Source organism: Aquarana catesbeiana, linkage group LG07 (genome assembly GCF_042186555.1).
Source record: "Aquarana catesbeiana isolate 2022-GZ linkage group LG07, ASM4218655v1, whole genome shotgun sequence".
NCBI classification, from domain to species: domain Eukaryota; kingdom Metazoa; phylum Chordata; class Amphibia; order Anura; family Ranidae; genus Aquarana; species Aquarana catesbeiana.
Genome location: NC_133330.1, coordinates 345,637,523 through 345,663,598, shown reverse-complemented (window position 1 = coordinate 345,663,598; position 26,076 = coordinate 345,637,523). Strand labels below are relative to the sequence as shown.

The following is a 26,076-nucleotide window of genomic DNA, read 5'->3' as shown; positions in this document are numbered from 1 at the left end:
GATTGGACACAGCTGATCACATGGTAAATGACCACTGCGATTGGCCCTTTACACCGATCTATGATCAGCTGTGTCCAGGGGCACACCGGGGAGGGGGGGGGGGGTCAATAAACACCCTCCCAGAACTGGACGACTGCGCTGTAGCTGTCATTTGTCTATAGTGCCACCTGTAAGAGATTAAGGACTTTCTCTTTTGCATTTTCAAGTAAGGGCAACCACTTTTTTTTTACCTTGAATAAAAGTGGGGCAACAAGATAGATATATATATAAAAAACACCACAACAAAAAACTACCCAGTGGAGAGATCTTTATTGTACACCGTTCGCGAGTTCAAGAATGCAACAATTTTCTTGCTGACATTTTACATTGGAGATTCTGATCTCACATTGAAATTTCATCGGCTTTTACAAAAATATACAAAATCATAAAAGACAAAAATAGGGAATGTTACAGCACAGACACCTCTCCATCCCATCTACACTGCTGAGATCTTCTGTAACACGTTCTACTAAAAATACTTTATTATTTTCTATACAAACAAGGTGGCCAGGCCCAGCTATGGGGGGGCAGCACTTCCTATACAGCGAGGGGGGGGGGGGCGCCGGCCCAGCTACGAGGGGCAGCACTTTCTGACATTACTTTTGTTTGGAGAAGAATTCTTTGCTTTGCTTGACGTCGGGTTTGATGGTGTCACTTCCGGGCTTCCATCCTGCCGGGCAGACTGGAATAGCGAGGGGGGAAAATTTTTTAATAAATTATATACAGTTCCATTTTAGGCATTTAAACTATTCAGAGGCTAAAGCTGGCCATACATTATACAATTTTCTTATTCAATTTCCTTTAGATTTACTTCAACTGTGTAATGCAAAAGCCTGCCTGATTGCATACGAATTGAAAAAGTGTTTTAGGATCACATTATATGGTTTTTGGTAAACCTAAAAAAAAAAAAAAATTGTATACTTTTGGCCAACTTAACCAAAAATCTTAAAATTACTGCAGAAAATTAGCATTAAAATTATAGGAAATTTTTTTTTTTTTTTTTTTTTTTTAAGAACACAACATTTCAAAGCTTTTGTGCAAATTTCCAAGTGCCATAAGTTTGTATTAAAACAAGTTATTGGTTGATACAAAGTTTCGTACAGGTGAAGGATTTTCAGGGACACCAGCAGCAGGATGTAGGTAGGTACCACACAGGTATGTACTGTATCTCTAGAAGTGCCCTATTATATACCGTATTTATCGGCGTATAACACGCACCCCAATTTAGGAGGGAATTTTAAGGAAAAAAAAAAAAAAAAAAAACTTACATTTAAATGCCCATCATTGCAACCTTGCCCCAGTGCAGCCTGGGATCCCCGGTCCCTGCTTCCAGGGCTTCAAAATCGCGGTCCGCGATTTGAAAATGGCGCCGAAGTACACAGAGCCGGTCCTCGGCTCTTTACGGCGGCTCTCGTTTACTTTCGGCTCCACTCGTAGTCCCGAGCGGAGCTATCCGAGTAGGTTCGGATAGCTCCGCTCGGGACTACGAGTGGAGCCGAAAGTAAACAAGAGCCGCCGGAAAGAGCCGAGGACCGGCTCTGTGTACTTCGGCTCCGGCGGCGCCATTTTCAAATCGCGGTCCGCGATTTTGAAAATGTGACAGCTCGGGATCAGTGGGGATCGGCGTATAACACGCACCTGCGACTTTCCCCTGATTTTAAGGGGAAAAAAGTGCGTGTTATACGCCGATAAATACGGTAATTTACTTACATACATGTATTTGAGCCATCAGGTGCTAAAGGGGTGTGACCACATTTTAACACGGGGTCCATCCAGAATTCGTAGTATCAAAAATGTGGTCACACCCCTTTAGCACCCGATAATTTAGATACATGTACAAGCTATTGGGATTTGATCACAGGTATATCTGTTGTAATGCAGGTCAGTGACCAGATCTGAACTTTGTAGCTCTCCCCCCATGTTGGGTTCTCTGTGCCCCATGTTGGGGTCTCTGTGCCCCATGTTGGGTTCTCTGTGCCCCATGTTGGGGTCTCTGTGCCCCATGTTGGCATGGTGTTCACCTTAGCATTTGCAGTGGCAAGGCAGTGTAGGACTGGCCAGAAGAGGGATTAGTTTGGACGCAGTTGGTCGGCTTAAACATGTATTGTAATATATACTAAATATCCCATTCTTTAATTGCAAAGTTTGCTGGAAAGGGTGTACAGCCGTGTGCAGAGGGTCCATCCAGAATTTGCATAGAACACGGGCCCTCATACATCCATGGACAAAAAAAAAAAAAATTAATATTCTACCCCAATACCAAAAAAGTCAGGGCACAGTGTAAAATTCAATATGCAACAATTGGCAAATAATATCATAAAACACAGATTTTATTCACAATAGAAAACATATCAAAAATTTTTTTTTTAAAAACTGAGAAACTGGACAGATTTAGGAAAAAATTAATTTTAAATATATCAGGAGATTGTGAAATTGATGGCAGTAACAAAAACCTGGCAAGAGTTCCACCCCAAAAAAAAAAAAAAAAAAAATTTAATGTGCTTAAAACTCGCCTCTAAATGCCTGTTGCTAGGGGCTCCCTCGTAGTCTGCCTCCTTCAGCACCTGGACTCCTGACGTCACCTTTCCCCTCCCTCTGTCAATCTGGGACACGTGACAGGTCCCAGATGATTGCGCGGTTAGTCATGGCGCAGCGCGCGCGCATGCGCAGAAGCCACAGCCGGGCGCCCACAGTTAAAATGCCGGCAGCGCCGAGCGGAGGGGGAGACGAGCGGGGCTTCATTCCCCGGCATCGCTGGACCCTGGGACAGGTAAGTGTCCGATTATTAAAAGTCAGCAGCTGCAGCATTTGTAGCTGCTGACTCTTTTTAAGGGGAACTCCGCTTTAAGTTGTACTAACAAGTAAGAGCATCAAGAAGCTAGCAAATTAAGTTGCACTAACAAGAAAGAGCATCTTAGAGAGTCAGTGTCTCAGAAGTAAAGATAGGCCGAGATTCACTGATCTGTGAGGTGCTGCATCTAAAAATTGTCCAATAATTTCAGAATGTTACTCAATGTAAATTGCAAAGACTTTAAATCTATCATCTACAGTACATATCAAAACTACATCGGAAAAAAAATCCGCGCTAGTGTGTTATCAAAAGTAAATACAGCAGCTGTGCACTCAATTCATAAACTGATCACTAAAGTGCTCCTGTGCAAACATTTCACGCCAGTGTCCCACACTGGATCGACAGCCGCACACACGCTGCTGCACAGTACATATCAAAAGATTGAGAATCTGGGGAAATCTGTGTAAAGGGACAAGGCCGAAACGCAAGATTGGATAGCGGTGATCATCGGGACCTCAGACAGCAGACAAGATCACTGCATGGGCTCAAAAATACTTCCACAAATCACAGTCTGAACACAGCTCACCGTGCCATCTGAATATACAAAGTAAAGCTCCATCATGGGAAGAAGCCATATCTGAACATGATCCAGAAAGTCTTTTCTGGGCCAAAGCTCATTATAAAATGGTCTGTCGCAAAGTGGAAAATTATTCTGTGGTCAGACCAATCCGAAATTTGACATTTTTTGGCAACCATGAGTGCCGCATCCTCTGGACTAAAGAGGAGGGGGACCTTCCAACTTATCAGAGCTCAGTTTAAAAGCCAGCATCTGATGGTATGGTGGTGGTGGTGGTGGTGGTGGGGGGGGGGGGTAGTTGGGCAGCTTGCACATCTGCAAAATGCACCATCAATGCTGAAAGAGCTCTCCGGGTGTTAGAGCAGCATATCCTCCAATCCAGATGAGATCTTTCAGGGAAGGCCTTCCATATTTCATCAGGACAATGATGAACTGCATACTGCATCTATGACACCAGCATGGCTTCCTAGTAGAGGAGTCCAGAGGCTTTACTGGTCGGCCTGCAGTCCAGACCTTTCACCAACTGAAAATTTTTGGTGCATCTTGAAATGAAAAATACGACAAAGACCCAGGAATGATGAGCAGTTGGAATACTATATCAGGCAGGAATGGGACAACATTTCTCTGCCAAAAAACTCCAGCAACTTGTCTCCTCACTTGACATTTACAAAGCGTTTGTAAAAAGAGGGGGGGCTACACCGTACTAAACATGGCCCCACCCCAACTTTTGAGACATGTCGCTGCCATCAATTGCACAATGACCTGATTTTCCACTTTCTCAGTTTAAACATTTGATATTGCTTTCTATTTTCTATTGTGAATAAAATCCGGGTTTGAGATTTGCAAATCGCTCTCTTTATACATAGATTTTACACACTTTTTGGAATTGGTGCTGTAAAAAGCCAAATGACACGGCAAATTCATTCCAATTTAAATGAAAAGGCAGATCTGTCATGCAGAAAAAAAAAGGTAAGAGCGCCCCCTACATTTACCTCCACTTCAGATCCCTAGATTTAGGGGTTCAGATTGGGTGCCAATGAGTAGGACCTCAGAATTCAGACAAGGACCCTCGACTGGCACCCACCTCGGGCAATTTTCTCCATTTCAGGGTGCAGCAAAATATCAGACATTCTATACTGGTAGATTTTATAGCCCGGATATCTAAACTTTGATGTCATTCATGATTATTTTTTTTTGATTAGACAAACACATTTCTTCCACCTGAAGAGTATTTATTGACCGTTACATTGTTTCTTCATCTCTGACCTCCAGACTCTGCCAGTGTGTGATCTCCACATTGTGCCAATAAAGTTCTCCGTTGTTAATGATTACATATTTGAACCTCGTTTTATTGGGCCATTCACAGTTTGTTATCTAATAGAAGGTGATGATCTATACACCATCCATGTAAGGCGTTTGAATCTTAAAGGGCCAGTCTGTGCTGAAATGTAGGCGGAGCCTGATGGGCCACATTTTCCATGGATACTTTGTACACAGTACAGACTCCAATGGATACAATTCTCTACAAAGATTCCAGCCTGCTCCCACACATCTATGAGATCTGGGAGTCACCACCCACCACGCTGCATCCCCCCCACCACGGTGCATCCCCCCCCACCACGGTGCATCCCCCCCCCACCACGGTGCATCCCCCCCCACCACGGTGCATCCCCCCCCACCACTCCATGTTGTGGCTCCTCTCGTTTTTTTTTAAGCATTTAAAAAATTCGGCAAGGATGGAAGCCGCCGCTTCAACCCGCCAGCTGTTGCTAAACTACAAGTACCATCATGGCTCTGGGAGTCATGCTTGAGGCTGCCGAGAGTCTTTATGTATTATGGGACTTGTAATCGCCTAGAACTTTCCTTCCCAAATATGGACAAAGAAAGGGAAGAAAAGGGGGGGGTCGACAAAAAAAAAAAAAAAAAACCACACACACACACACACACACACACACACACACACACACACACACACACACACACAAGCCTACAAAGAAGCAAAAAACAGAAAATACGCCCCCGTTTTGTTAGCCAACAAGCTTTCTGGCTGGAAGTCAGCACACAGGAAGTTACATTGTTGCCAGATCTCTGGACTGCAGAACACCTCCATCTTATGTTAACAAGATGAGGAGGGTTCCTGTAGTCCTGTTCCAGGGAGGCAATCCAGCTCCTCCATAGCTGCAATACTCTAGGACAGGCAGGATGTTACTGGCAGGATCCCCAGGTGCAGTGGCGTCGCTAGGGGGTGGCTTTTGGGGCTATAGCCCCCAATCTGGGGCCCATAGCCCAGAGTCTCTGCAGGGGTCACCAAGGGGAGGGGAGGCTCTCTGGGGAGAGAGATAGATAGGATAGATACACACACACACACACACACACACACACATATTACTGTATATACACACACATTACTGTATATACATGTGTATGCCCCCCCAAGCGTATGACTTTCTTTACTACACTGCTATGGGCTCTAGCCCCAGATCTTTTATAGACCTAGCAACGCCCCTGCCCAGGTGATAATGAAAAGAACCCCACAGCGTATAAAGACTATTAAGCTACAACGTAACATTTTTGTCGGTGAAGATGCACACTATAAGGCTACAGAGAGGATCCGTCACCCGTCTGGTTTATCCTCATGAACACAACCGGTGACAATAAAGTGCCCCTTGTAGAGCGGGCAGTGGCTGGAGGAAGGAGATTTTGGATTGGGCAGAAGAGACTCCATATTGCTCGGAGTGGATTGGTTCATTGATAAATAAATCTTAAAGTCACCCTCTGAACGGAGGTCACCGTTACCGCCTTAGATTGGCTCTCTTGTGTTTTTGTGGGCGCTGTGCCACACACAGGGCTATCTGGAAAAATCAGAGAGATTATGGAGATTCGGTATTGCAGCATCTCAGCGATTCATGGCAGGTCTGTGCAGCTTTTACTGCGTAAACCTGCAACACACACCCAACCAGGTGCTGGCACTGCGCCCATTCCACCGTCATGGCTGCCAGCAGGAACCGTCCCAAGAGCCCTACCCGCTCATCAGTCAGGGCTGAAAGTCACCCTGCAGGTTCTTTTACAGAAAACCAGTGTTGGTGAAGCCCAAATCACTTTAATCAGCTAAACACATTCCAAGTGCCATCAAAACTACTGTGTGCAAAGGCTTCCACTTCATTTTCTTTACAAAGCAGCCACAGCCTGGATAGAGAAACCCGTCACTTGCCAGCCTGCTGCAAAGAAGGAGCCTCCTTCACTTCCTGTGCTGCTTGAAGAGCTCCAACTTAGCAGGAGGTGTGTAGAAGACCACCGCTTCCAAACATACCTACGGGGGAGGGACAGGATTTCTACCTTCCATTTTGGTGCACCTGGAATGTTTAGCCAATAAAGGAAATACCCACAAACACTCCAACACTTGGGGTGGAGCTATTCATACCCTTTGAAATTTTCCACATTGTCACGTTACAACCAAAAATTTTAATTTTATTGGCATTTTATGTGATAGACCAACACAAAGTGTCACATAATTGTGAAGTGGAAGGAAAATGATAAATGATACAAATAAATATGTGAAAAGTGTGTAACTAAAATCTAGTGGAACCAATTACCTTCAGAAGTCACCTAATTAGTAAATAGAGTCCACCTGTGTGTCATTTATTCTCAGTATAAATACAGCTGTTCTGTGAAGCCCCCTAACCTTAGTGAACAAACAGCATCATGAAGGCCAAGGAACACACCAGACAGGTCAGGGATAAAGTTGTGGAGAAGTATAAAGCAGGGTTAGGTTATAAATAAATCTCCCAAGATTTGACCATCTCACGGAGCTCTGTTCAATCCATCATCGGAAAATGGAAAGAGTATGGTACAACTGCAAACCTACCAAGACATGGCCGTCCACCTAAACTGACCGGCCGGGCAAGGAGAGCATTCATCAGAGAAGAGCCAAGAGGTCCATGGTAACTCTGGAGGAGCTGCAGAGATCCACAGCTCAGGTGGGAGAATCTGTCCACTGGACTATTATGCCCCGTACACACGGTCGGACATTGATTGGACATTCCGACAACAAAATCCTAGGATTTTTTCTGATGGATGTTGGCTCAAACTTGTCTTGCATACACACGGTCACACAAAGTTGTCGGAAAATCCGATCGTTCTAAACGCGGTGACATAAAACACGTACGTCGGGACTATAAACGGGGCAGTGGCCAATAGCTTTCATCTCTTTATTTATTCTGAGCATGCGTGGCACTTTGTCCGTCGGATTTGTGTACACACGATCGGAATTTCCGACAATGGATTTTGTTGTCGGAAAATTTTATAGCCTGCTCTCCAACTTTGTGTGTCGGAAAATCCGATGGAAAATGTGTGATGGAGCCCACACACGGTCGGAATTTCCGACAACAACGTCCTATCACACGTTTTCCGTCGGAAAATCCGACCGTGTGTACGGGGCATAAGTCGTGTTCTCCACAAATCTGCCCTTTATGGAAGAGTGACAAGAAGAAAGACATTGGTGAAAGAAAGTCATAAGAAGTCCTGTTTGTAGTTTGTGAGAAGCCATGTGGAGGACACAGCAAACATGTGGAAGAAGGTGCTCTGGTCAGAGGAGACCAAAATTCAACTTTTTGGCCTTAAAGCAAATCGCTATGTGTGGGGCAAACTAACACTGCACATCACCCTGAACACACCATCCCCACCGTGAAACATGGTGGTGGCAGCATCATGTGGTGGGGATGGTTTTCTTCAGCAGGGACAGGGAAGCTGGTCAGAGTTGATGGGAAGATGGATGGAGACAAATACAGGACAATCTTAGAAGAAAACCTGTTAGAGTCTACAAAAGACTTGAGACTGGGGCGGAGGTTCACCTTCCAGCAGGACAACGACCCGAAACATCCAGCCAGAGCTACAATGGAATGGTTTAGATCAAAGCATATTCATGTGTTAGAATGGCCCAGTCACAGTCCAGACCTAAATCACATTGAGAATCTGTGGCAAGACTTGAAAATTGCTGTTCACAGACGCTCTCCATCCAATCTGACAGAGCTTGAGATATTTTACAAAGAAGAATGGGCAGAAATGTCCTCTCTAGATGTGCAAAGCTGGTAGAGACATCCCCAAAAAGACTTGTAGAGAAAGGGGGTTCTACAAAGTATTGACTCCGGGGGGCGCCATACAAATGCCCCTCCCCCACACTTTTCACATATTTATTTGTATCATTTCTCATTTTCCTTCCACTTCACAATTATGTGACACTTTGTGTTGGTCTATCACATAAAATCCCAATAAAATACATTTATGGTTGTAATATGACAACATTTTAAAGGTTGAAAACCTTTTCAAGGCACTATATATGAATGATACTAGTTAGAATGGAGGAAGACCCTAGCTTCCTTTTACTATGAAGTTTAGTGTTTCGGGCAGCCAGTGGGGAGATTGCTAGATGTTAGGAGGTATGATTTTGCACCCAGGGCAGCAGCCCCTGTGGCCCCTCCCATGCTTAGCCATGTATGAGGACACACTGCACTATTCATTACACCCAATGCAGTCTGTTCTGTTGTAGAGAAGCAACCTGTTGATACAACGATCTGACAACTCACCTTCTCCATACTTGTCGGTGTGTTGGAAAGCTTGCACCAGCCGCAGGGTTTCATCTACAGAGCGACCGACAGGCAGGTCATTAATGGTGATCTGACGCAGAATCCCCTTTTCATCTATGATGAAGAGTCCCCTGCAGAGTATAGAACAGATGGTTACATTGTTACAAACTCATTTATTATCAGTGCTGGGCAAACTGAAGAGTTCTGGGTGCAGGACTAAAGTTCCCAGCATGCCGTGCTAAAGAGGCGCAATTTACCAAAACTAAATCGCACCGCTTGCCCTGCAGCAAGAATCAGAGGACTTTCTGAACAATGACAAACATCCGCTTACCGGAATGAGATTCCTTCATCATTGAGGACACCGAAATCTTTGGAGATTGTCCGGCACATGTCCGAGACCAGGGGGATCTTCATGGGGCCCAAACCGCCATCCTTCCTGGATTGGTTGGTCCTGCGGGAGGAAAAACATTCCAGTATTACCAGATGTATGATGACAGCAATATCACCATTCCACATATGTCAAACACGAGACCTGCAGGCAGAAATCGGGCCCCCCAGGTCATGTCATGTGGCCCTCACACCCAGCTGGAACGTGGCACCTCCGGCTCTTACCCTCCGCTCCTCGCCGTCACTTGTAAAACACAGAAGCCTTCTGATGTTTTCAAGGACAGCGTTACCTTGGGCGGCTCACAGCTCTAACAGATCCCTCAGGTACTACGCACCCCCAAACCCCCACACTCTGCACGCACCCCCAAACCCCCGCACTCTGCACGCACCCCCAAACCCCCGCACTCTGCACGCACCCCCAAACCCCCGCACTCTGCACGCACCCCCAAACCCCCGCACTCTGCACGCACCCCCAAACCCCCGCACTCTGCACGCACCCCCAAACCCCCGCACTCTGTTAGAGCTAAGAGCCTGTACATATTGCACAGACATGGGGGTAAGTCACACATGTGCAAGTCACAAGCAAGTCTCAAGTCTTAACCTTCAAGTCATAAGCAAGTCCCAAGTTACTGTGGCGAAAAGCAAGCAAGTCAAGTCGAGTCCCTGCTAGAAGTCAAGCAAGTCAAGCCAAGTCATTTATTTTGGTCAAGTCACAAATTAAGTCAAAATACTGATCTACCCCATTTCCACCCTTAAAATTAGTTAAAAGTCAGTTTTCAGGAAAGGTTTTGTTTCATTTTCAACATTAACAAAACTGCTTAGTGCTTTTTTCTTGGCATATTTTGCCTAGGCCAAGACACAGCACTGGTGGTGCCAAGTCATTGCAAGTCATTGCAAGTCAAATAGCCCAAGTCAAAGTCAAGTCGCAAGTCATTAGTGGCAAGTCAAAGTCAAGTCGAGTCATTTATTTAATTTTGTCAAGCAAGTCGCAAGCCCTCAAACAGGTGACTCGAGTCCGACTCGAGTCAAGTCATGTGACTCGAGTCCCCCACCTCTGATATTGCACTCCTGAACTCTGTACATAGCACCAGGGCTGCAGTTAGAAACCATGGGGGCCCCATACAGCCAATGTGAAGTCAACCTCCCCAAAGGATTCTGGGTTCCACGGCCCCCCTGCCCAAATTGACAAATCCCCTCTATGGCTCTCTGCAGTAGCAGAAGGGAGAGCCATGGGGGGAGACTGGTCCCAGCAATTGCCCACCTCCACCGATCACCCTTCCTGCCCACATCCAATTCACCCAGCTGTCTGGGCCCCTTATAGGAGGGCTGGTGGTACCTCCTTATCCACAGCACGTCCCTAATCTCTGCACTTTGTACATAGGGCACAAACAGCCCTTTGAGGGCAACCATACTGCTGATACAGCCCGAGATGAAATGGAGTTGACACCCCAGTACTATTCTGCCCAATCACAAGACCAGGAAATTAATATCAGATTTCAGATTAATAAAATCTCTTCCCATCTCCCCATCCACAGAGGAAGAAGAATTTGATGGAGGAAATGTCACTTTGACCCATGCATGCACAAGGCTGCGAGGAATTCCATTATGTGAAATTTTCCAGATACTTCCACAGGCACTAAAATTCCTTAATCATTAAACTTCCGACTGATCTTGCAGGTAAACACATTCCTGGTATATTCCAAGGGATCAAAGTCTAAGGGCCCGGCTACAGATGTACGGAGCATCAATGCACAAGTGTAAACGCATGTTATGTCACCTTAGGTTGGTGCCAGTTGCATGAAGGCAACCCACTAAAAATCAATGGCCTTCCAACCACCAAAACAGGAGTGGAGTCCTTGACACATGTTGTCCATGTCCTCTGACCTGTTCCAAGAAAAACATTTTACTGGGCTTAAGTGTGGCCCCCTTATCTTTTATAGGCCATTCTGATTGCATGGGGACACCCAGTATATCCATCAGAGAGCGTCCTCTAGAACCCGATTCTGATCTATTACTAACCTATTGGTGGCTCCAATAACCCGTTCCTTGTTGGGCCTCATTTAGACGGGCGTACTTAAAGTGGTTGTAAAGGCTCAAGGTTTTGTCACCTTCATGTATTCTATGCATGAAGATAAAAAGAGCTTGTGTGCAGCAGCCCCCCCCCCCAATACTTACCCGAGCCCCATATCGATCCAGCGATGTGCACGCAAGCCTTGGATCTCCCTTCTCATTGGCTCTTGCTGCTGTCAATCACAGACAAGCCAATGAGGAGAGAGGGGGCAGGGCCAAGCCACGGCTGTGTGTGAATGGACATGTGGAGCAGCAGCTCGGGAACGAGCCTGCTTGGGTTCCCCCACAGCAAGTGGTTTGCTCTGGGGGCACTTGACAGGAGCCTGGAGGGCTGGCAGGGGACCCAAAAAGAGGAGGATTGGGGCTGCTCTGTGCAAAACTATTACAGGAGCAGGCAAGTATAACATTGTTTAACCACCGGATGATTTTCCCCTTTAACGACCAGGCCATTTTTTGCGGTACGGCACTGCGTCGCTTTAACTGACAATTGCGCGGTTGTGTGACACTGTACAAAAAATTCACGTCTTTTCCCCCCACAAATAGAGCTCTTTTGATGGTATTTGATCACCTCTGCAGTTTTTATTTTTTGCGCTAAACAAAAAAAAAAAACGACAATTTTGAAAAATAATTTTTTTTATTTTGCTCTAATAAACATCCTCCACCCCCCCCCCCCCCCCTTCAGTTTAGGCCAATATGTATTCTACATATTTTTGGTAAAAATAAAAAAAAAACCCTGCAATAAGTGTAAATTGATTAAGTTTTGCTCAAAAGTTATAGTGTCTACAAAATAGGGGATAGCTTTATGGCATTTTTATGATTTTTTTTTTTTTTTTTACTAGTAATGGCAGTGACCAGCGATATTTAGCGGGACTGCAGCATTGCGGCGGACACTTTTGAGACTAGTGACATTTATACAGCGATCAGAGCTAAAAATAGCCACAGATTACTATATAAAAGGTCCCTGGCAGGGAAGGTGGTAACACTAGGGGGCGATCAAGGGGTTAAGTGTGTTTCCTGGGGAGGTGTCGCTAACTTGTATGGGGGCTGGGCTGAAGGGAGGAGAAAAGGGAGAGGGAGGAGAAAAGGGAGAGGGAGGAGAAAAGGGAGAGGGAGGAGAAAAGGGAGAGGGAGGAGAAAAGGGAGAGGGAGGAGAAAAGGGAGAGGGAGGAGAAAAGGGAGAGGGAGGAGAAAAGGGAGAGGGAGGAGAAAAGGGAGAGGGAGGAGAAAAGGGAGAGGGAGGAGAAAAGGGAGAGGGAGGAGAAAAGGGAGAGGGAGGAGAAAAGGGAGAGGGAGGAGAAAAGGGAGAGGGAGGAGAAAAGGGAGAGGGAGGAGAAAAGGGAGAGGTTCCTAATCACTAGGAACAGACGATCTCTCTCCTCCCCCATTTACACTGACAGATCCCCGTTCTGCCCGTCTCTGGAGCGATCGCAGGTGGCTGGCGCACATGGTCTGCCGGACCTGCTGGTTGGCTCCCCCACAAATTGGCATGTACGCACCCAACGTACAATGACTGCGATACGCGCAGGGGGAGCCAACTTGCTGCAGTACAACTACGGAGGGCGGTCCGTAACTAGTTACATTGCCTTTAATATGACTTTGTGTGGGAGGGACAGGTATCCCATGTATCTGCATGCAGGCAGTCCTATACATGGCAATTGAGACAGTGGCTGCTCCCAGATTGGCATCCATGGGGGGGGGGGTAGGTCCCCAATCACTTTCTGCATTGGAGGACATGACCCTACACCTTACACAGATGTCAAATGTGGAGAAGCGGGAGCACAGCCGCTGCATCCCAATGGACATGAATAAGACTTCCTGCAGACAGATACGTGGACTACCTGTGTATCCCATGCAGGGAAAATACAGACCCCACATGGGTGATCACTGAAGTACACCCGTGAGGACAAGGCGTTAAGAACACTTCACAGGCCGTCTGTTTGAAGTGCCACGAGGGTACAAACCAGAGGAAGAGCCTGCGGAGCATCGCTTGGGGAAGACGGCACTCAACACACAAGGCTGTCCAATAGTGAAGTATTGGTTGGTGAAGGTGATCTGAATATTAGACAAACGTCTTCCACACCCCGGCGGACGGACAGTTTTTTGGTTTAAAAAATAACTGAAGTGCCAAATCACTGGTCAATAGTCAAGATTTTATTGGCTGCCAATGAGATCGATGAAGATGATCACACTGAATAAAACACTGTTCAGTCATTTATTCCCGATACATTGTTTCCTATTGCAAGACCTGATGAAGGGGGGGGGTTAGACCCCCAAATTTTATTGTCCTTTTGACCCTTATTGGAATATAAATTGTATCTAGACTATAAATCAGTGATGTGGCACTTCAGGTTTCTGGTCTTCTTGCCGTGGTTCGGTCTGATCTACTCATATTTAACGTTGTGGAACCGTCCTGGAACGGCAGAGCCGGACCTAAAACGGGTTCTCTTTATTCTGCAAAGATTTCTGTATCAGAAATGATGTGGAAATAATTGTACACATCAGATGACAGCTCATCCAATGCAAGGAATGCGCCATTCACACAGCTTGCCATCATTGGGCCGTGTACGATCGACCACCCCGATCACAGAATATTCCCATCACCAGTCCGCCATTGTCTCCTATACAGATCAGACGTACCAGGCCAGGTGGCAGAAGTGAGAATCCACCGAGGCCGCGATGACTTCCGTGTTCAACTTCTTGAACTCCTCCGCTCTGTCACTGAAGGCGATGATCTCCGTGGGGCAGACAAAGGTGAAATCCAGGGGATAGAAGAAGAAAACAACGTACTTTCCTGCAGAGGAAATAAACCCAAATTGTTAGACAAAAAAAAAAGGACACTTTTAAGTGCGGCGTGTAACATACATGCATTAGCATTGTATTCATTTTCAATGGCACACCGGGGGCATGCCACCCCTGACAGGCATGCACTGCACAGTAATATAATGCACAGTAACAGGTCTGGGCTCAGCCCTTCCTTCTCTGAGCTGGCCACTCAGCTGTCAGCTAATTGCCAGCTCCTATCTCTCTCCACAGTGACTCAGCTGTTGATGATATCCTGCTCGTTCAGCCCAGATAGTTTCTGTGATGTAGACCAAGGCGAAGGCCGAAATCATATCCTGTGATCCTGTTCAAAGACTGGCTTTGCTGACATTCCTTCTGGCTCCAGATCCTGCTTGTTGTTCCACTACATTGATCCCTGACTTCTGGCTTGGCTGACTATCCGTTCCGGTTAATGAACTCTGGCTATGTTTTGACTAAGTTTGTTCTTTTTACTTTTATTATTAAACAATTGTGATTTAACTGTACTTCTGTCTCTGTCTGATTTCATGGTTTCTGACACTCAGCTGCTCCAATTTTTTGCACTGGCAGTCCATTCCAAAAACAAAAGTGGTCTGCTTTAAAGACCTTCAACCTCTTTGGGTATTTTTACATACAATGCTGCCCACCCTCCCCCTCTTCCCAGCTCCATCATCTGAAAAAGATACTACTTTACTATCTCTTCAGCAGAGCCCAGCCCTGAACTTTTTAATAACTCATCCAGGCTGAAATGTCGTCCTTTTCCCGAAGCCTCCTGGGATACTCATGTCACCCACCCGGGGCCGATGTCCAGCACACTGGTCCCAGTGCAAAAACCCCAGAAGAAACCAGTCTGTCTGACCAAGTCATGGTGGTGCAGGGAACCCGCATGCAGTGGCAGAGCGGGGGACAGAGGGAGGAATAGTGTTCCTTCCCCTCCCCCCCACATCGTTGGGTTCAGTGGAAGGAAAAGGGGCCACCCTCCATGGGGGTCAGTGGGAAAAATAGTGAGCCAATTCTAGGGGTCCGTGGGAGGAATGGAATGATGCCTCACCGTTGGTCAGGAGTGCCTTCCATCAATGTGAGGAGCGGTGCCCCGAGGGCCATTTAAAGGCAAACAGCCACATCCAGCTCATGGGATGTGGTTTGGAGACCACGGCTCTGGTGCAGCACAACAGACCTCCTGTGAACGGCTCTCAGCCATCACCATTAAGGAATCTTTTGTTCAAAATAGAATCATAAATGGAGTCTACAGTATAGAAGTCATCTGTATAGTAAAGAATGGAAAGAGCCCCTGTTCTGTTACCATAAAAATGGATCAGATGTACTGCGGACCCCGCGGGGTCACTCAGATATTTAAAAATTCAAAAAAAATGGGATATCTGGTCTTTTATTTTCAAAATAATAACAGACTGATTTTTTTTTTTTTTTTTTTATAAATAAAAATATATTATGGGATGGTTGGTCTGATCACACCTGATATATGTCTTATGTACCCCTTTTCCTTTTTACATTTTAATTTTGTGTTTGTTATTGGATGAACAGATTTAAAAAAAAAATAAAAATAAAAAAAATATTCTCCATTTGATGTGTTGATTATAACATTGTAATCTTATGCCTACTAAAGTTATACTATTTTAGTATAAACATGGATATTTTGTAATAGTATCTGACATACAATCTCTCAACAGTAAACAAAGAAAAAAAAATATTTAAATATATCAAATTAAAATATAAATATAATTTATTGTGTACACAATATTTTACAGATATCCATTATAATCTGCCTCAGAAATCGGGGCCGTTGCAGATTTTTCCCCGACTTCTTCACCCACCTCTGTAGTCTGAAAGTTTAAGATCTTTGAACTGTCCATCGGGCATCACGGCCTTGGCGGTAAAGTCCGGAACGAGCTTTCCGATATGTGCGTTTCCAGCAGACATGGTGCGTCAGTCTAGAAGGATTAAAAAAGGAGAAATAAGAGTGAGACAGAAACTAGGATTTTTGTTATCCGATTTGCTGCCACACAAACATACAGACCATACTATAGGGAACTTTTTTTGTTTTTTTCTTTTGTTTTTTTAAAAAGGCACATGTATGGAAGCTGCAAAAAAACAAAAAACAAACAAAAAAAAAAAAAAAAAAAAAAAAAAAAAAAACCACACACACACACACACTATAAGTAGCAAATTTGTCAGCACAATTGCTACAAGCTTACATCAGCTACAGAGCAACGCAGCAGTAATGTGTAGAGGTCAGCACTGACACGCAGGCTCCAGAAGACAAGTGCTCCTTCTCTGTCAGTGTTCGGCCTCCAGCCAAGTGACCCGATCGACACTATGAACAAAGATCGCATTGTTCCCAACATTTTTACTACTCTGCACCACGAGAGTCTAAAATTGAAGCTGAACTCCGGGCAGCACAGAAATAGAAGACGCGGCTCCCAAGTGAGAAGACGGAGAGATAAATTAAACATAATCAAGAGGCGCCTAAAATCAAACTAATAATGTAGGACAGCAGCATTGAGATACCAGAATCGTTCCATGGATGGTCCATCACTTGCTGTGGAAGGATCTGGAGGAGCAGAAGACACCCCCATCACCGCCATTCTGATCAATCCTGTAATCAATTATCAGTAATTACAGTCATCTTCCAATGTCTATATAGCATTATTATAGTAACACTGCACTACCTGGAGGAAGGTCACATCACCTGCACTACAATCGGCCTCATGACTGTATGATCGGTGTACCCAACACTTCACATGGCACCACACCGCCCATCATGTCCTCCACACAGGAGATGACAAGTCCCCACCATCTGTCCTCTCACCTCTATGATCAGGTAGGTGCTCCTCCTCAGAAACCAGCTACCCCGCCCCAACCAGCACTCTGGAACCCTGGTCCCCAACCTGCAGCCTGAGGGCCACATGCAGCCCTTTGGTATACGATGTGTGGCCCTCAGAACTCTGTAGAGAGAACATTGATTAGGGGAATAGAATTGAGCTCCACCAGCCTCATCCAACATCTTGTCAGCTTCAAAATGGTCTTCAGCCAGCAAAGGTGGATATTTACTAAAACTGGTGCAGTTCATAGAAACCAATCAGCTTCCAGGTTTTATTGTCAAAGATTAATTGGACAAGCTGAAGTTAGAAGCCGATTGGTTACTATGAACAGCTGCACCAGATTCTGAGTGCTCCAGTTTTAGTAAATCTCCCTCAATGTATCCTGTCCTCACTGACGGTGGCCGCCCGTAACGCAGGGCGCCGCCCCCCCTTCCATGCATGCAGCCTGACGCATGGATTCCAATGGTTTTTTTTTTTTTTTTTTTTTAAGCACATGATTAGAGCCTGAGGCTCTAATTGGCTTCAATAAAGGGTGGGCCCTATGCTCCCCAAGCCCACCCACTTGTGCGACAATAGTGAATTAGTATTCACTATGGTCTTCCTTCAGTTCTCCTCCCAGCCAATCAGGAAGCCCCGATTGGCCAGGGAGTCTTAGGACTCCCTGGCCAATCATGTCTCAGGACACTCCCTGTTAATGTTCGGCCAAGGAGTAGAAGGTCTCCCTGTGTGCTGCAGACAATGCAGAATAAGAGCGGCCCCAGCTCTTCCTTCCCCCTGACCTCCAGTATTCCAAGGCGTCTGATTGGCACCGGTCCTCACTTTGACCCGCATTACATATATTGAATGTTGTGTGGCCCTTTGGTGATGTCAGGGGCCACATTTGATGCCCCTTTAGCTTGTAAAGCCGGCCATAGAGTGAGTGAATTTTACCTGCAACCACAGGTTGCATAAAGAAATGTGCTTAATTCCCCATCACAGACCGCGTTCACATGGGAATCCCTCCCGCCGAGCCATTGTGGTCCCACAAGACAGGAATTGTTGCTAGCAGCTAAAACAGCTACTTGCAATAATTGCATGTAAAATCCAGCAGGCTGGTTGTGCCAAGGCAGATCGATCCACTTGGGTACATTCAGCCCGCTCATACACAGTTCCATTCTTGGCTGGTACCTGCTGAACTGGCTGAGATTTGAACAGTCTATGGCCGGCTTAAGTTGACAATCACTGCACTAGGATCATGACACCCCGGGCAGCACACAAAGGTCATCACATTTTAGGAGTTTAAAGTTTAAACCGGTTCTACTTCCCTCCTCTGTAATGGTTTTACACAGAGCAGCCCGGATCCTCCTCTTCTGGGGTCCCTCCCCGGCGCTCCTGGCCCCTCCCTCCTGTTGAGTGCCCCCCACAGCAAGCAATGGGGACACCCGAGGCTCTGTCCATTCCCCTCTCTCCTCAGTGGCTCATTGACAGCAGTGGGAGCCAATGGCGCTTTGCTGCTGTCACAGCCAATGAGGAGGGAGAGTCCAAGACTCTCCTGCAACATCACTGATAGAGACGCGGCTCAGGTAAGTATTGGGGGGGGGGGGGCGATGCACACAGAAGGTTTTTTACTCTTAATGCATAGAATGCCCCTTCTGCCTTTATAACCATTATAACCAGCTCCATACTAAGGGCCACCTATCCTGTAGTCATGGCATATGGTCACTTGTCTGCAGGAAGGAGGAGGAGCCTCCCGGTCTTAGTACAACCCACCTATGTAAAGTAATAGCCAGTCCAGGCAGCTGCTATGAGACCTGCAATGGAAAGGGGCCCTATTGAAAATTAAGATAATGTATCCCTGGAGATCATTCGGAATTGCAGAGGTTGTGATTGAATTCTGTATTCTGGTTACATTCCAAAGAAGAGCCGACATCAGATGTACAAGAGAAGACTACAGAACGGTCACCAATCACAGATCCGCTTTGCAGGTGGTGCATTTAGAATTGGTTTATAACGGTACAAATCCCCCCCCACCCCCACCTTATAACTGGCCTTTGCAGCCAAGGCGCACATGGAAGGGCAACGCATGCAAAACCAAACCAGAGAAAATTCCCAGCTCCACTCACCGACCAGCCTGCAACCAACCAAATGATCCGGTCTAAGGCCTCCTTCACACGGGCGGCTGTTCTGCCGCTGATAAAAGCAGGTTTTGTGTTTTTTTTAAATCCCAAAAAGGCTCCAGGCACAGCGATCACTTGCAGTGGTACATTGCGATCAGCGGCGTTTACATGCGGCTGCGTTTAGCTGCGGTGGAACCTTCTTGCCATTTCTGATGCGCTTCCCGTTTTTCTTTCCTTGTTGCCGCTGCCAACCGCAGGAGAACTACTACACTGCGATTACCTGCGATTATGTGCAGATAGCTGTATTAAAATCGGTCTTGGACAGTCAACTTTATTTTCTCTAATGTCACAAACCCCATGTAACAAAAACGATCACTAAACGCGGCGTGTGTCTGGGGCCATAGGAAAGCATTGTGTGAGTTTAGGTGCGATCGATACTTCATCTATCTGCAGCTAAAAGCTGAATTCCATCGGCCCGTGTGAAAGGGGCCTAAAAAACAGGTTTAGTTTGCAGATACATGCAGAGGCCGCATCAAGGGGCCCCATTGTCTATTCCACAGGAATACAGAAAATGGGAATTTCTACGGGAAATTGAGAGGTATAAAATGGTCTTCACTTTGTAGCTTTGCCCCAAGAGCTTCTTCTGCTCATCCCGGCCAGCACTGAAACTGACCCTGAATGCCGAAATCCTTCTACACAGGAGATGATCAGATGGAGGATGGGGAGGTTATCTGCATGTCTCCACATTGACAACTAATAAGTTACTAAAATATGAAAATTCTCATACGACAGAATAAAAATTCACAAGTGATGTGTGTTCAGATAAAGTAAAAAAAAAAAAAAAATAATAATCGTATGACAGGAGAGGACAGGAGAGAAGGAAAAAAAAAAAAAAAAACCCCACACAGTTCGTCCCTTGAAATTTCTCCTGCTGCCTATAAAATCGGTCCCGTGGTGAATCCGCCCCCGAGGATCACTTATCTGAAAGGACGACTTCCTAACAAAAATACTTCCTAACAAAAATACTTCCTAACAAAAATACTTCCTAACAAAAATACTTCCTAACAAAAATACTTCCTAACAAAAATACTTCTAACAAAAATACTTCCTAACAAAAATACTTCCTAACAAAAATACTTCCTAACAAAAATACTTCCTAACAAAAATACTTCCTAACAAAAATACTTCCTAACAAAAATACTTCCTAACAAAAATACTTCCTAACAAAATACTTCCTAACAAAAATACTTCCTAACAAAAACACCGGCGTTTTTGGCATCGGCAGCCTTAACCCTGATTATTGAACATCAAAAACCATGATGTACATCTACAGTTATGTGGTCAGCAAGTGGTTAAAGTCAGCGCCGTCATCCACATACAGGAATAGAAGGGATCTCGTACATTGGTGCGTTTAGTAACTTTAACCTCTTCATGACCAGGCTATAGCTGAACGATGGTTATGGCGCGGTTGGCACATTTCCGGAAGGGCGTCTATGATGTCCTGCTGTGATCACGCTTCCCACGCGCCCCTCTGTGTTCTTCAGACACAGCCGATCACAGATCGGAGTAAAAGAGCCAATCAAAGCGGCTCTTTACCATGTGACCACCTGTGTCCAATCACATCGTCAACAGGATCTGCCAGTTATCAGCATTCCTTTCCTCGCGCTGACCGCTTGTGAAGAGCCGATAAACTGCAATCTACACAGGGGGTCATCCACACTGCAGTCCCAACAGTGAAGGAGAAAAAAAAAAAAAAAATTAGTTTTATTTTATAACCGAAGTTTAAACTCAAAATTTAGTCTCATTCATTTAGCAAAACATAAAAATCCCACCAAAAGAAAAGTTCTGTTAAAAAAAAAAAAAGAAAAAAAAAGGGTCATGTGTACAGTGTTGTATGACCTTGTAATTGTCATTCAAAGTGTGACAGCTCTGAACGCTGAGGACTGCCTGGGCAGAAGGGAGGGGGAGGGGGGGGAGGTGCGGTATTGAAAGGGTCAAGGAAGGTTTTTTTGCTGAATGTATTTTTATTTTGCTGCAACATGAAAATCTATTTGTAAATGTGATGATGCGGGCACCGAGTCTTCTCTGCGGAGGGTGCAGATCCCCCGACTCGCACATCACTGATTAACCTGAACCCGGAGTCCCTCCCGTCTTCTCTATACATCAAAACTGCCTCCCTGGATTCCAAAGGGCAACAGCCCTGACCCCGGACAATACAAATATATAAGATGTGAGAAGGTAGAGCATGGGGCCCGGGGGGGGGGGGGGACACGAAGACTCACCTACCATAGAGGAATGCAGAGCCCTGGATACAGGGGAGACATGAAAAACAGAGAACCCTGTACCATGAAGCTGGAGCTTAATCTGTTTATATTATTGGGTCCTTCTCTGATTCCCCCCCCCCCCCCCCCCCCCCCCCCCCCCCCCCCCCCGGGATTTTATGTGATAGACCAACACAAAGTGTCACATAATTGTGAAGTGGAAGAAAATGATACAAATAAATATGTGAAAAGTGTGGGGGGGGGGGGGGGCATTTGTATGGAGCCCCCTTTACTCTGATAACTAATATCTAGAGGAACCATTGCCTTCAGAAGTCACCTAATTAGTAAATAGAGTCCACCTGTGTGTCATTTAATCTCAGTATAAATACAGCTGTTCTGTGAAGCCCTCAGGAGGTTTGTTAGAGAATCTTAGTGAACAAACAGCATCATGAAGGCCAAGGAACACACCAGACAGGTCAGGGATAAAGTTGTGGAGAAGTATAAAGCAGGGTTAGGTTATAAAAAAATCTCCCAAGCTTTGAACATCTCACGGAGCTCTGTTCAATCCATCATCGGAAAATGGAAAGAGTATGGCACAACTGCAAACCTACCAAGACATGGCCGTCCACCTAAACTGACCGGCCGGGCAAGGAGAGCATTCATCAGAGAAGAGCCAAGAGGTCCATGGTAACTCTGGAGGAGCTGCAGAGATCCACAGCTCAGGTGGGAGAATCTGTCCACAGGACAACTATTAGTCGTGTTCTCCACAAATCTGCCCTTTATGGAAGAGTGACAAGAAGAAAGACATTGGTGAAAGAAAGTCATAAGAAGTCCTGTTTGTAGTTGTGAGAAGCCATGTGGAGGACACAGCAAACATGTGGAAGAAGGTGATCTGGTCACATGAGACCAAAATTCAACTTCATGGCCTAAAAGTAAAACGCTATGTGTGGGGAAACTAACACTGCACATCACCCTGAACACACCATCCCCACCGTGAAACATGGTGGTGGCAGCATCATGTGGTGGGGATGCTTTTCTTCAGCAGGGACAGGGAAGCTGGTCAGAGTTGATGGGAAGATGTGGTGGCGGCTGGCGCAAACAAACTGAAAAATTCTGAAAAAAAAAAAACCATCAAATGCAGCCACTGTGCCATCAAGACTTGAAAATTGCTGTTCACAGACGCTCTCCATCCAATCTGACAGAGCTTGAGATATTTTACAAAGAAGAATGGGCAGAAATGTCCTCTCTAGATGTGCAAAGCTGGTAGAGACATCCCCAAAAAGACTTGTAGAGAAAGGGGGTTCTACAAAGTATTGACTCTGGGGGGCGCCATACAAATACCCCTCCCCCACACACTTTTCACATATTTATTTGTATCATTTATCATTTTCCTTCCACTTCACAATTATGTGACACTTTGTGTTGGTCTATCACATAAAATCCCAATAAAATACATTTATGTTTTTGGTTGTAACAAAATGTGGGGAATTTCGGGGGGTATGGAATACTTTTTCAAGGCACTGTACCTAATAAAGTGGCCGGTGAGTATTTTCTTCATCTCTCGCACAGGAAGCTGTATTTCCTGTGTGGCGGATCTTTTCACTCACCGGCAGCAAAACCCAAATCCCTGTGAGAAAGATTCGGCAATATGGGTTTACAGACAGACGCCGATTTCAAGGCAAAGAATTACAATCCGGACGTAATACTATAATCCTCTCCCCACCCCCCACCGCCCAGACGGAGAATGTTACATTGGAGCGATTATTCATTCACATAAATTTGCGTCATTTTCCTCGATTGTCTGTAATCCCCAGAGGAGCGCCGTGACAGCGAGCAGATACACCACCGGCACCCTGAGCATGTGTGTGTGACTGTGGGGGGAGGGGACATTAGAGTGTAAGCTCCTCTGTATAGAGACTGATGTGACTGTGGGGGAGGGGACATTAGAGTGTAAGCTCCTCTGTATAGAGACTGATGTGACTGTGGGGGAGGGGACATTAGAGTGTAAGCTCCTCTGTATAGAGACTGATGTGACTGTGGGGGGAGGGGACATTAGAGTGTAAGCTCCTCTGTATAGAGACTGATGTGACTGTGGGGGGAGGGGACATTAGAGTGTAAGCTCCTCTGTATAGAGACTGATGTGACTGTGGGGGAGGGGACATTAGAGTGTAAGCTCCTCTGTATAGAGACTGATGTGACTGTGGGGGGAGGGGACATTAGAGTGTAAGCTCCTCTGTACAGAGACTGATGTGACTGTGGGGGGGAGGGGACATTAGAGTGTAAGCTCCTCTGTACAGAGACTGATGTGACTGTGGGGGGAGGGACATTAGAGTGTAAGCTCCTCTGTATAGAGACTGATGTGACTGTGGGGGGAGGGGACATTAGAGTGTAAGCTCCTCTGTACAGAGACTGATGTGACTGTGGGGGGGAGGGGACATTAGAGTGTAAGCTCCTCTGTACAGAGACTGATGTGACTGTGGGGGGAGGGGACATTAGAGTGTAAGCTCCTCTGTACAGAGACTGATGTGACTGTGGGGGGGAGGGGACATTAGAGTGTAAGCTCCTCTGTACAGAGACTGATGTGACTGTGGGGGGAGGGGACATTAGAGTGTAAGCTCCTCTGTATAGAGACTGATGTGACTGTGGGGAGGGGACATTAGAGTGTAAGCTCCTCTGTATAGAGACTGATGTGACTGTGGGGGGAGGGGACATTAGAGTGTAAGCTCCTCTGTATAGAGACTGATGTGACTGTGGGGGAGGGGACATTAGAGTGTAAGCTCCTCTGTACAGAGACTGATGTGACTGTGGGGGGGAGGGGACATTAGAGTGTAAGCTCCTCTGTACAGAGACTGATGTGACTGTGGGGGAGGGGACATTAGAGTGTAAGCTCCTCTGTACAGAGACTGATGTGACTGTGGGGGGGAGGGGACATTAGAGTGTAAGCTCCTCTGTACAGAGACTGATGTGACTGTGGGGGAGGGGACATTAGAGTGTAAGCTCCTCTGTATAGAGACTGATGTGACTGTGGGGGGAGGGGACATTAGAGTGTAAGCTCCTCTGTATAGAGACTGATGTGACTGTGGGGGGAGGGGACATTAGAGTGTAAGCTCCTCTGTATAGAGACTGATGTGACTGTGGGGGGGAGGGGACATTAGAGTGTAAGCTCCTCTGTACAGAGACTGATGTGACTGTGGGGGGAGGGGACATTAGAGTGTAAGCTCCTCTGTACAGAGACTGATGTGACTGTGGGGGAGGGGACATTAGAGTGTAAGCTCCTCTGTATAGAGACTGATGTGACTGTGGGGGAGGGGACATTAGAGTGTAAGCTCCTCTGTACAGAGACTGATGTGACTGTGGGGGGAGGGGACATTAGAGTGTAAGCTCCTCTGTACAGAGACTGATGTGACTGTGGGGGGAGGGGACATTAGAGTGTAAGCTCCTCTGTATAGAGACTGATGTGACTGTGGGGGGAGGGGACATTAGAGTGTAAGCTCCTCTGTACAGAGACTGATGTGACTGTGGGGGAGGGACATTAGAGTGTAAGCTCCTCTGTATAGAGACTGATGTGACTGTGGGGGGAGGGGACATTAGAGTGTAAGCTCCTCTGTACAGAGACTGATGTGACTGTGGGGGGGAGGGGACATTAGAGTGTAAGCTCCTCTGTATAGAGACTGATGTGTGGGGGGAGGGGACATTAGAGTGTAAGCTCCTCTGTACAGAGACTGATGTGACTGTGGGGGGGGGGGGACATTAGAGTGTAAGCTCCTCTGTACAGAGACTGATGTGACTGTGGGGGGAGGGGACATTAGAGTGTAAGCTCCTCTGTACAGAGACTGATGTGACTGTGGGGGGAGGGGGACATTAGAGTGTAAGCTCCTCTGTACAGAGACTGATGTGACTGTGGGGGGGAGGGGGACATTAGAGTGTAAGCTCCTCTGTACAGAGACTGATGTGACTGTGGGGGGAGGGACATTAGAGTGTAAGCTCCTCTGTATAGAGACTGATGTGACTGTGGGGGGGAGGGGACATTAGAGTGTAAGCTCCTCTGTACAGAGACTGATGTGACTGTGGGGGAGGGGACATTAGAGTGTAAGCTCCTCTGTATAGAGACTGATGTGACTGTGGGGGAAGGGACATTAGAGTGTAAGCTCCTCTGTATAGAGACTGATGTGACCTGTGGGGGGAGGGGGACATTAGAGTGTAAGCTCCTCTGTACAGAGACTGATGTGACTGTGGGGGGAAGGGACATTAGAGTGTAAGCTCCTCTGTATAGAGACTGATGTGACTGTGGGGGGAGGGGACATTAGAGTGTAAGCTCCTCTGTATAGAGACTGATGTGACTGTGGGGGGGGGGGGGGGACATTAGAGTGTAAGCTCCTCTGTACAGAGACTGATGTGACTGTGGGGGGAGGGGACATTAGAGTGTAAGCTCCTCTGTATAGAGACGATGTGTGGGGAGGGGACATTAGAGTGTAAGCTCCTCTGTATAGAGACTGATGTGACTGTGGGGGGGGGGGGGACATTAGAGTGTAAGCTCCTCTGGTGCAGAGACTGATGTGACTGTGGGGGGGAGGGGACATTAGAGTGTAAGCTCCTCTGGTGCAGAGACTGTGGTATATGTTAGAGTGATATAA

General features: G+C 46.3%; 1 protein-coding gene across 1 annotated transcript; it reads right to left on the bottom strand.

The window, feature by feature from the left end:
• Positions 1 to 290: 290 nt before the first annotated feature.
• Positions 291 to 16,228, bottom strand: LOC141103917 (peroxiredoxin). Its single transcript, XM_073593993.1, has 5 exons — positions 16,078 to 16,228; positions 14,084 to 14,237; positions 9,321 to 9,440; positions 8,990 to 9,120; positions 291 to 721 (listed from the first exon to the last, which is right to left on the bottom strand). The coding sequence occupies exons 1-5, from the start codon at positions 16,181 to 16,183 to the stop codon at positions 636 to 638; spliced, it is 597 nt and encodes a 198-aa protein (XP_073450094.1). The 5' UTR covers positions 16,184 to 16,228; the 3' UTR covers positions 291 to 635.
• Between the last annotated feature and the right edge of the window lie 9,848 nt (positions 16,229 to 26,076).

Excerpts from the sequence above, each read along its gene's own strand:
- LOC141103917 (XM_073593993.1), bottom strand. The coding sequence starts at position 16,183 with ATGTCTGCTGGAAACGCACATATCGGAAAGCTCGTTCCGGACTTTACC. Across the intron at positions 14,238-16,077 it reads TAAACTTTCAGACTACAGAG|GAAAGTACGTTGTTTTCTTC; the intron begins GTGGGTGAAGAA and ends TTTCCTCTGCAG. Across the intron at positions 9,121-9,320 it reads GATGAAGGAATCTCATTCCG|GGGACTCTTCATCATAGATG; the intron begins GTAAGCGGATGT and ends TATACTCTGCAG.